This window comes from Pseudorasbora parva, chromosome 6 (genome assembly GCF_024679245.1).
Source record: "Pseudorasbora parva isolate DD20220531a chromosome 6, ASM2467924v1, whole genome shotgun sequence".
NCBI lineage: Eukaryota > Metazoa > Chordata > Actinopteri > Cypriniformes > Gobionidae > Pseudorasbora > Pseudorasbora parva.
In genome coordinates, this window is record NC_090177.1 from 13144905 (window position 1) to 13157203 (window position 12299).

Consider the following 12299-nt stretch of genomic DNA (forward strand, 5'->3'; position numbering starts at 1 on the left):
TATTTAGTTTTAATTCAAACTTTTAGGTTGCAAACATTATTTTGTTGAGTTCTGCTGACAATAATGTTGATTATTGCATCAACTTAATAGTGTGTATAATTTTAACTCAAATTTCTGCTTGAATAGATTTTTCTTTTTTTAAATAAAGTTGTAGTAACTAAATTAAATCATCTTGGTAACTTCAGAAATTAGGCAGTGGATCGTGGCATGCTTTGCCTAGGATAGGATATGGAGAATAAATGTTGAAATTACCTGCTAATTAATTAGTTGTTTTATTTGTGAAAAAAGACCTGTTAGTATTATGTTTGACATTCAAATGAGTTTCTGCAATGTTGAAGTTTTAGTGGTTACTATTTTGCTGAAGAGTAGACAACATAAGGTTAACACAACATTTAGACTCTATAATCAATGACTGGGATAATAACTGACAAGTAATATCTTACCTGTTCACTAAATATACATGCCAAATAACATATGTGCTGTAGCTGTGAATTTGAACTGAAATAGATAATATTAATTATTTATAGGGCTACAACTCAAGTAGTTGGAGCAATTTTTTTTTATTTTATTTTTTTGAGTAATCAACTTAAAAATGTGTATATATTACAAATTATAATCTCAATGTAGCTTGTTGGTTGCTCAATGTAGCTTGTAGCAAACTGTTATTTTTAAGTGTATGTGCAGGGCCTGATGATGTAGCATATTTTGAGATTATATTTAATCTAGTCATCATTGGTGGAACAACTGGAACATTGTGTGAAGAATTACATGGCAAAGTTTAATACTAGAGTTCAGTTCAAATCCCTTCAGAATAAGCAAAACTACATAAAAAAAAATGTAGGTCTAAATGTAACTGCACATAAAATGTCCATCCATTTGGGTCACACAATTTTAACAAGTCTAAGAAACACAAGTTTAGCATATATTTTTCAGATATGGAGGACCACACGGACATAGTAGTAAAGCATTTTGTTAATTAATAACTAATTGTACAATAAAATAGGTATTATTAAATGTGTTTACAAATTAAATAGTCTAAATAGAGAAGTAATTAATTATTTGATTTGAAAATGCGATTTAAAAAGAGAAATAAGAAATTGGGTTCACAAATTGATTTACAAGTATAGGTTTTAGTCAGGCAATTAAAAGGGCAATTCGGTTACTCATTTGCATTTCTGTGCTGTTTTTCCTTTTTATGTATCTATTTGATTTGCTTAACCGTTTAGCATTTCTGTGACACCTGTGGTCCCCCACAGTCAGAAAATTCTTCTGCACTCAAAAAAAAAAATCATGGCTATTAACATTAATTTGCATCTATTTGATTTTATTTAAATAATGATATTCCAAATGCCTTTATTCAAATCAGTATAAATCTGTTCATTGTGAAACTTTTATTCAGTTAAAAATAATTAACATTGAATATGTATCAAATATGAATGGCTAGAAATATTCAGTTAATTTATGAGATAGAAACTAATTTGATTTATTGATGATAAATATATAAACCTGGTTATTGTGCATTAAAAACACATTCAGTTTATTAGTACTATTAGTGAAATTGTGCCTGTTTCAGATACATATGTCTGGCAAATATGCATCACATTATGCATGTTAAAACTGTGTAATCCAAATGTTATATGCAATACATAAATCTTAAAATTTGTGTGTACTATAAATATTGTTGTGTGTAATAGTAATGCCTTAGAAAGAGCAGCTATGGATGTCATTTCAGGAGTATCAGAAGTAATGCACCTATTAGGAAGCATACTCACCCTCAACAGGGTGATCTTCAATGTTTTCATATGTCAAGGAGGCTGTCATTGCCAGGGTGTAACCCCTGACACAGGAAGTGATGTCAGAGATGCTGAGAGGCAGAGCGCTCCGTTTGCTCTTGTTGATCAGGCCTGGCATGATGTAGATCTGTCCAGTACAGCTTCTCACATGCAGAGAAGGAGGCGATAGGTGATGTTTCCCTAAAAAGGCTAGATAAGATTGAAACCATATTTTACAATATATTACAGAGTGAATGAATTAATGAATCAACCATTAATTAATTCCTTGGCACCAATGTATATTTATGTATGCTTTTGGCCATTGTATGAACATCCAGAAAAAATATTGAAAATATTTACACCTTAAAAAAACACAAATGTACTTAAAGCAAAACTGAAGGACCTGAATTATATATAATTATATTATATATATATATATATATATACACACTCCAAAACAAAATCTTAAGACCAGGGATTCATTGCAAGTTTTACACATTTCGCACTTGTGGATCATAACTGGGTTGTAAGTGCTGCTTCAAAATATCAAAAGAAGAAACAGGAGCAAGAGACAAAACATAGAGAGTAGGCAATTTATTGAAAACTGTGTTTAAACTGATACAGGCCGTTCATCAGCTGATCAAAAGTTTAAGACCATAGCCCAAAAATAAACGCACAACAGTACTAAAAGTGTCAAAAAAGGACTCAGTAGTGAGTAGCCCCACCGTTCTTGTTGATCACTTCAAAAACTCGTTTCGGCATGCTTGATGTGACTGTTTCCAGGAGGCTGGTGGGAAAGTTGCTCCATGTGGTGAAGGTGGCTTCACAAAGGGCATCCACGGTCTAGAACTGTCGTCCATTTTTGTAAACTTCCCTTGCCATCCATCCCCAAATGTTCTCAATGGAATTTAGATCAGGGGAACATGCAGGATGGTCCAAAAGAGCAACATTATTCTCCTGGAAGAAGTCCTTCGTCAGGCGGGCTTTGTGAATTGCAGCGTTGTCCTGTTGAAAGACCCAGTCATTACCGCACAGACGGAGGCCCTCGGTCAAGAGGGATGCCCGCTGCAACAGATCCACATAGCCAGTCGCCGTTTGACGCCCCTGCACAACCTGAAGCTCCATTTTCCCATTGAAGGAAAAAGCACCCCAGATCATGATGGAGCCTCCTCCACTGTGCCGCGTAGAAAACATCTCAGGTGGGATCTCCTTGTCATGCCAGTAATGTTGGAAGCCATCAAGACCAGGTAAAAAAAATTATCGTCAGAGAATAAAACTTTTTTCCACTTTTCAGTGTCCCAAGTTTGGTGCTCCCTTGCAAATTCTAAACGGGCAAGTTTGTGTCGTAGGAGGAGACGTGGCCTTTGAAGACGTCATCTAGCAGATGACGTCTATGGTTATTGGGCTGCAGTCAGCATCAGTAAGGGCCTTAATTTGGGTTGAGGATCGACCTATGTCTTCACGGACAACCCGTCGGATCCTGCGGTTCAGTGCAGGTGAAATCCTTTTGGGTCTACCACTTGACCCATAACTCTCAGGATTTTTCAAGAAATGTAAAATGACTGTCTTACTGCGTCCAACCTCAGCAGCGATGGCGCGTTGCGAAAGGCCTTGCTTGTGCAGCTCAACAATCCTGCCACGTTTAAAGAGAGAAAGCCTTTTTGCCTTTGCCATCAGGAGATCTTGACAGTATGACTGCTTGAAGGACAATGCCATGAAAGCCATATTTTTGTGCAGATTTTACCTTTTTATGGCTATGGTCTTAAACTTTTGATCAGCTGATGAACGGCCTGTATCAGTTTAAACACAGTTTTCAATAAATTGCCTACTCTCTATTTTTTGTCTCTTGCTCCTGTTTCTTCTTTTGGCATTTTGAAGCAGCACTTACAACCCGGTTATGATCCACTAGTGCGAAATGTGTAAAACTTGCAATGAATCCCCTGGTCTTAAGATTTTGTTCAGGAGTGTGTGTGTGTGTGTGTGTGTGTGTGTGTGTGTGTGTGTGTGTGTGTGTGTGTGTGTGTGTGTGTGTGTGTGTGTGTGTGTGTGTGTGTGTGTGTGTGTGTGTGTGTGTGTGTGTGTGTGTGTGTATGTATGTATGTATGTATGTATGTATGTATGTATGTATGTATGTATGTATATATATATATATATATATATATATATATATATATATATATATATATTTATTTTTTTACTGCATTGTGTTTTCTTGTTTTAAGCATGAATCTAATGCACATTTGCGAGGTTTAATTAAAACAAAAAGAAAAATAAACATTTCAAATATACACGAGCAGGCATAACATTATAACCACTGACAGGTGAAGTGAATAACACTGATTATCTCTTCATCACGACACCTGTTAGTGAGTGGAATATATTAGGCAGCAAGGACCTTTTGTCCTTTAAGTTGATGTGTTAGAAGCAGGAAAAATGGGGAAATTTAAGGACTTGAGCGAGTTTGACAAGGGGCAAAATGTCAGAGCATCTCCAAAACTGCAGCTCTTGTGAGGTGTTCCCGATCTGCAGTGGTCAGTATTTATCCAAAATGGTCCAGGGAAGGAACAGTGGTGAACCGACATGGGTCATGGGCGGCCAAGGCTCATTGATGCACGTGGGGAGAGAAGGCTGGCCTGAGTGGTCCGATCAAACAGACGACCTACTGTTACTCAAATTGATTAAAAAATTAAAGCTGGTTCTGATAGAAAAGTGTTAGTTTATTGTGTATGGGGCTGCATAGCTGCAGACCGGTCAGGGTGCCCATGCTGACCCCTGTCCACCACCAAAAGCGGCAAGACATTGGGCATGAGCATCAGAACTGGACCACGGAGCAATGAAAGAAGGTGGCCTGGTCTGATGAATCATGTTTTCTTTTATATCACGTGGATGGTCGGGTGCGTATGCAACACTTATCTGGGGAACACATGGCACCAGGATGCACTATGGGAAGAAGGCACGCAGGCGGAGACAGTGTGATGCTTTGGGTAATGTTCTGCTGGGAAACTTTGGGTCCTGCCATCCATGTGGATGTTATTTTGATACGTACCACCTACCTAAGCATTGCTGCAGACCATATACACCCTTTCATGGAAATGGTATTCCCTGTTGGCTGTGGCCTTTCAGCAGGATAATGCATGAATGGTTTCAAGAATGGTTTGAGGAGCATAACAACGAGTTTGAGCTGTTGACTTGGCCTCCAAATTCCCCAGATCTCAATCCAATCGAGTGTCTGTGGGATGTGCTAAATGAACAAGTCCGATCCACGGAGGCCCCACCTCGCAACTTACAGGACTTAAAGGATCTGCTGCTAACATATTTGTTCCAAATACCGCAGCACACCTTCAGGGGTCTAGAGGAGTCCATGCCTCAACAAGTTAGGGCTGTTTGACAGCAAAAGGGAGAGTAACACATAATCATAATGTTATGCCTGATCAGTGTATATCCTCTGAAAAAGGAAAAACACTGATTAAGAACAGAACATGTTCGACTAACATTTTGAACACCAGAAAATTACAAAAAAATGTAACACTGTTTTCCATCCCAAGGGTGGATTTGTGGCACACAAAGCTCAGGTCTGGTTCAGCACCATCAAAAGGAAACAGAAGCCTCTGGCACATCAAAAGGCCACTGGCACCGTTACAGATGCAGTGCTGATGTCATGACTCGTCAGTTTTTACCTGATGTCAGCGCAGAGAACTTCAGACAATGGAAATACAAAACCAGAAGAGTTATACGATACAGATCACCATCTTTGTCTTAGTTCTATTAATGATTGTTCCAGAAAAAGCAATTAACATGATGTAAAACTCAAATGAGATGGTTTTGAGTGCATGAATAAGATCTCTTTAACGTTTCAATTGATCTTACAGTAATGGAATTTAAATGGCAGGCTAATGCATCACAGATTTTTCTCCTTTGAATAATGTCTCAAAGTCAAAATGGGATTTGCCAAAATAAAAAGTCTGCAATCAAAAGGTTCTGATATGAACTCAAACCATCTTTCAAAATGATCTGACCTGTTATGTGCATTAATTTTATATCCCTATACTCATATCAACATTTGTCTTGTTAGGGCCTGAGCATCGATGGTGTGAGGACCATATTGGAATTGCTCAACCTATCATTATTGTTCTCCCAAATGAATTGCATTTTTGAGGGCCTAAACATGCTCGAAAACTCATGAAACTTTGCACATGCGTCAGAAGTGGTGAAAATGTACGTCTGATATGGTTTTCAGAATTAGGCGTGGCAAAATGCGAGATATTTTGAATTTTCTCTGCAACATTTTTGCAGTTTTTGCCATTTCCAGACGTTGCACTTTAACAAACTCCTCCTAGAGATTTAATCAGATCAACATTATATTTGCACTGTCTAATTTAAAGGCCTGTCTAATTTAACAAAGTCTGATCTTTCACCATGACACAGGAAGCTGTTGTTCGTCAGGCATACAAAGTCCGATCTGCCCCAAACATCATATGTTTGATAAGCCTGAAGACATCTGCATACGAGTTTCAGAATTAGGCATGGCAAATGGCCCGATAGCGCCATGGCCACCTACAAAATTTCAACAAAGTGCCCCTCCCGCTACATTTCATGCACAGGTATGAAATTCGGTATACATGTAACAGCCAAATACCTACAAAAAAAAAGTCTCCTGGTACAAAATCTGAAAACCACAACCAAATTACCTGAGCTATACTGCCGTGTAATATACAATATTTGACCAGAATATGATATAACTTTTGGGTCGGTACGATTTTTGAAACTGAAATATTGAAAAATTGAAATATTTTTTAAATAAGTCTCTTATGCTCACCAAGGCTGCATTTATTTGATGAAAAATACAGTAAAAAGAGTTAAATGTTTTGGCAAGGATGATTTTTCAGCATTATTACTCCTGCCTTAGGTGTCAGCTTCAGAAATCATTCTAATATGATGATTTGGTGCTCAAAAACATTTCTGATTATTATCAGTGTTAAAAACAGTTTGTATTGCTTCATATATTCTTTTATACTTTTTCAGGAATATATTTTTTTGATGAATAAAGTTCAAAAGAAAAATCTGTTGTAACATTAGAATTGTCTGTCACTCTCGATCAATTTAATGCATCCTTTTAGAATAAAAGTATTAAATTGTTGGTTTTCCCACAAAATGAATCTACCTGACACCAAACTTTTGAATAGTAGAGTATATTGTATAAAATTGGTGTTCATAAAAGTATTTTTAACATTGAGATATTTAATATTCCTTTTGAGGACATTATATCATTTGTCGGCCACCTTCATTCATTTTTTATTTATTTATTTATTTATAAAGCACAAATAAACAACAAAAGTTGATCACTGTGCTGTACAAAGAACAGTAATAATAATATAAAAAAATAATATAAACATAGCAATATATATATTTTTTTTTTAAATCACTAAATTTGAGCTTAAAGGAGTACTTCAGCGCTGGGAAGATGAATCTGTATATAAACTGGGTCATTAATGTAGTAGAAATGTGAAATTATTTTTGAATTTGGTGCTTTCTAGACTGAGAAAAGACAGAAAATGTATTTTTGTCTCATGGGGATGAAAGACTACAATTCCCAGAATGCTTCGCTGCCCTGTGAGGCCATTCCCAAAGCCACTGCTACTGAATCACTGATCACTTTCCCACCGCGGCCGCGTTCATCTTCATAAAATCAGTTCAGTTAGAGAACAGACACTACAATTAAAAACCGAATGTGTGTGTTCAATATGTGATTTAGCCGCTGAGGAAGTCTGACAGCCCAAAACGCTGCAGGAGTCACATTGACAGTCATGAATGAGCTCGTGATGAGCTTTACGATACTGAGCCCCTGATGGCTTTCACCTTTTCATGATGATGAAACTAAAGCATGGATGACGACGTTCCCTGCCGCCCACTACATGATCTCATTTCATTACAGCAGCGCCACTATCACCATGGCGACTTCACTCCAATAATTGCAATAATGCCTCGAAATAGCAAAAGTACGAAATATTAATAATAAAATACATTTATATATAATAATAAAAATGGCACTGATGACCAATACCTACTGAAAAGGTTCTATTACTAAGATAAGATCTGAACCAGCTAAGAGCAGTTCCTTGGATTCCTACACACTTTTTACACGCTTATTGTGATCATAGATTTTTGTTCTCAGTTTTAGATAGACTTTAATCTTTTTTTTTCATAGTTTCCTGCTCGGTTTCATGTTTTTGCATTTGTTGCTCATTGTTTGATTGAGTGATGGGAGCATAAAATGAGGAGCAAAGGCAGCGAAACTTTCATTTTGTTTATTTATTTGCAAATTAAAGTTGTTAAACGTTCACCAGTTCCCGCCTCCTTCCTTCCATCAACGAACCCTGTTACAATGTTATATTGACTTTAATGCTACAGTCTTACTTACAGGAAAAGCATATAGATTTTATTCAAAGCATACGTCATCGAACAGTATTATAAGAAAATGATAACGGTTTCCAAACAGTTTTCCAAAACTCTCTACTGATCTACTAGAGCTCAGTCAAATGCAAATGGGAATTTCGTTAAGTCTCCCGCGCTCTGATCAAACAACAATATCCCACAGTATGTTAAAGACCCAATGAAGTCGCTTGAAATGCACATCATTTTTCAATGACGTAATTTCCACTAAAACAGGAAGACATATCGAACAGCCTCTCTCCCTTTTTTTAAAACAGCCAATAGCGATCACAGCTTGGCCAGAGCCATTGAGATTTAGACTGGGTAAACCCATCCTGGTCTGCCAGCGATTTGATTTCACCCTGCAACTCAGTCTGGAAACCTGTACATTAATTTCTACTGCTTCTGTTACACTTTTGCGGGAACCAATCACAGACTGACTTATCCACCTGGCACACTATTGGCGGGTTTAACGCGATGACGGATAGAGAAGCGATAGGTTTTTGACTGTTGATCACGCCTCTTGCGGTCTGATATGTTGAAGGACTATCCAATTGCATACAGTCATTTGAATAATGCTCGTTGATCACTCCTCTTGTGCAGTAGAAAATACAGAGCAGACTCCCCAGACCAATGTTCAATCTTAAATTAAGCTTGGTCTGTGGACAGCCAGACAAATTGAGATTGGTGAAGCTGCTGCAGTTTCCTCCTAATATCCCTTTAAAATAAAGCATTCTGTGCAGAATTTAAAGGATCCAATATGTTTTCTGGTCTGTGCCGACTCACGCATTTGATCCGCTCTGTGCTATCATGTCTCTGGACCAGAGCAAACTGTGTGCCATGCTGTGGCAGTTCATGTGACACTAATGTGAAACCAGACTTCATTCGCTACAGTGGAAAGCATATTTACACTAAATCGTTCCCTGTCCCCTATATAGTGCACTATGTGCCATTCACCATGTAGAAAATGTGTGAACAAGTAACCGATTTTAGCCTCAGCTTCTTTTTATAATGTAGGGGGCAGGACGCTTTATGTTCTAGAGAGCATTTGATTGGCTAAAAAAGGCCATAGTAATGTCATCAAAATCCTCCATTTCAGCAGAAATTAGTTACAGTAAGTTTTGAATGCTTATATCTTATAAACGCACATTTTGTCATTGTTTTAAGCACTGTAGTTAATAGGTAAACTAACTGCAACAAACTTTAAAAGCAAACTGCAGTATGACTTAATCAATCCTCTAATTTTCATCCAACTTGTTGAACTTTCGAACTTCAGAGGGTCAGTGTTTTGGAAATTTGACTTTGTTTCCAGATTTACGAGCAATTATTCTCAGAGGACATTAATGTTTTAGATTAAACAGCTTCCCGATATTACAGAAGAGAAACAGAGGCTTTCATCGAGGTGTCCACATGGCCATAACTCAGAGACAGAGGAATGCCACCCCCTCTCTAATGGATTAGGGTTTGGCACAGTGCCACGTGACAAGATGAAAGCGGACAGACGAGCAAGATAGATTTCCCCCTCGCCCCTGACTGCCATCACACACAGCAAACCGGTCAAACACTGCCATCATGTGTCCTGAGAGGAGCAGGCATTTCTGGACTAAGCAATGGTGTCAATATCTTTTTCAGACATGAAATAACAGACACTGAATTCATGCATAAACACTCATAAACATAAAGGTTCTTTATTGTCATTGATGGTTGCACGAAGAACCTTTGGATACTTTGCACTGCACAAAAGTTTCCTTTATTATTGAAAATTAAAATTATTAAAATGTTCTTCACGCTAAGAAAGAAAACCCCTCTTGAAACCTTTATTTTTAAGAGTATACCAATGATATTAAAAACCACAAAAATAATAATTTAAGCTTTTTAAAATAACTCCAGCAGAAAAGACCAGGTAACGGTTCAAATTCAATTTCATCCTCAATGACAAGATTGATTTAGTTTGAAAATGCATGAAATAAAACGTCCATATTCAATTCACGGGGACCCAAATGAGGAGAACCCAAAGTGACAGACAATGATCAACCCCCGCCTCCCAGGCATCCTCTCCCTGGAGCAACGGTGTGTGAATCACTCCCAACAAAAGAGCCAGACTCCCCACTACACACACTCCACGGCTGCCACCACACAGACCTTGGGAGATGCGGCACAGAAACAACCACCTGTTGATCCTGCATCTCCATCAACTGACTACAGATGCATCACTTTGCTAGGTTGTGAAATCTCTTTTAGAGGTTTTTCGAAACACTTCCCAAATTCATCTCAAACCTAAAACGAAATGCCTCCTACTTCACCATAAGCTTTCAGCCTAATTGAACCCTTTGAGTTCCTCATGCACTTTTTTGCAAAGCATGACTCTTACCTCACATCTGCAGCAGTCACAATTCTCTCTCGACGCCTGCATTTGAGATTTCCAAAATAATCGGCTGCAACTCCGGAAAGCTCTCTACCTCTTGGAGATGAACACAACAACTGAGCAGAACAAAGATGGGAGGGAGGTAGAGAGACCGACAGATATAGAAGCAGCTGGAGGAACGTTAACGCAGTCAATCAGCACAGCAACATGTGGTTATGAAGCTCAGAGAAGCTGTGGCAGAAACACAGGCGCTGGAAGCTGGAAGCGAGAGCTTGTCCTGTGCAACAGATTAACAGGAACCCCAGCACCCCCCACCAACGCTCAATTCTCCCCTCAGCATCTGTACCACCCACCTACCCACTCCCCCACCTCTCTGTCTCTCCGTAATCAGTGACGAGAGCCCATTCATGTATCCTATTTGATAGCCGGGGCACCACGGGCTGAAATGCAACACCATGCATGGGGGAAACGAGGGAAGGGCGAGAGATCATAGATCATGCGAAGGATTCAACATGCATAGATGTCCTTCTCTGTCTTTGTCCGTCCTTCCATCATTCATGTTTTCCCTCCAGTGACTACTAAGCTCACTATCTTGATTTCAATATGACCGTGGCATGTGTGATTAATCTGCTTTTGCAGAGGATGTAACCATGACGATCAATATGGAGCCTCCAGGGCTTCTCAAAAGACAACAGGTTGTTTGGAGAAAGTGTCTGTGTGTGTGTGTGTGTGTGTGTGTGTGTGTCTAGTGATGTGCACTGCCTTGGCTTAAATCTCAGCTTCTGTTTCTCAATTAAATTAACATGTGCTATTTACTGTCTCTCTTTCTCTGTTACTCGCTCTCTGAATGTCTCTTATCTCATCTGCTGAGACTTACCGAGGGATGCAGTAGTTGCTGTTGATTATTTCATCTGCAATAAAGAAAATAACGTGTCAAATACAACGGCAAAAAAATAAATATCTAAAAAGCTATGGATGCAAGTCATAAACATCAGCTACATGATGATCATTTAAAAAAATAAAGAATCTTTGAACACAAGCATTCGATTCCTAAGAAATAAACACAACCATATAGCCTGTAGTGTACAAATGTATTTGAGACAAATACAAGATTGCAAGTAGCAGAAAAAAATACCCAAAGCACCTTAATTAATAAATTAATAATTTGTAACACTAAGGTATCAGGTTGAAGCATCTTGACCTTTCTTAGGTTTATGAGAACCGACAATACACGATTTCTCCCCGATAAATCTTTTCTTGTATTCCAATAAAATCATCTGCTAAATCGATGAAAGTACAAAATATGGGAAACTTGATAGCTTTGATAGCATCTGTACACTGGGCTTTAATTGGGTCAGAAGAAGATTTTAAATATTTTAATGGAAATCACTTACACAGTGACCATAATTTAACTGTGATATTTCTCATAAGACCATAGTAACCACTGACAAAAACCTGCATGTCTCCTTATTACCATGGTTACACGAATGCAACTATGTTTTCCTATATGACAAAGGTATAATTCAAGAAATGAGTAGCCGAAACACAATGTGTATGCCTTCGCTCCCTATATAGTGTCTACTATTTCTTCCAAAACACCACAGTTAGTGTTACACAGTCTTATAATATAATTATTTTTCTTCATCATTTTAAAGTAAATTTTGTATTTAAATTAAATGTGATTTATATTCAGAGGAGAAAAATTTTAATGCTTAGAAAACTCATTCCTGTAA

At 38.0% G+C, this 12299-nt stretch overlaps 1 protein-coding gene across 2 annotated transcripts in view; it reads right to left on the reverse strand.

The window, feature by feature from the left end:
- The window catches only part of vwa5b1 (von Willebrand factor A domain containing 5B1), a 63729-nt gene that overhangs the window by 50583 nt on the left and 847 nt on the right, over positions 1-12299 (reverse strand). The window contains exons 2-3 of one of the 2 annotated variants that reach the window (XM_067445671.1): positions 11444-11477; positions 1773-1982 (exon numbers count right to left, since the gene is read on the reverse strand). In XM_067445671.1, coding sequence (XP_067301772.1) covers positions 1773-1911 — 139 coding nt within the window. In that variant the 5' untranslated portion in view covers positions 1912-1982; positions 11444-11477. Of the gene's footprint in view, positions 1-1772; positions 1983-10572; positions 10864-11443; positions 11478-12299 lie in introns of those variants that run through there. The other variant, XM_067445670.1, reaches the window with a different exon arrangement.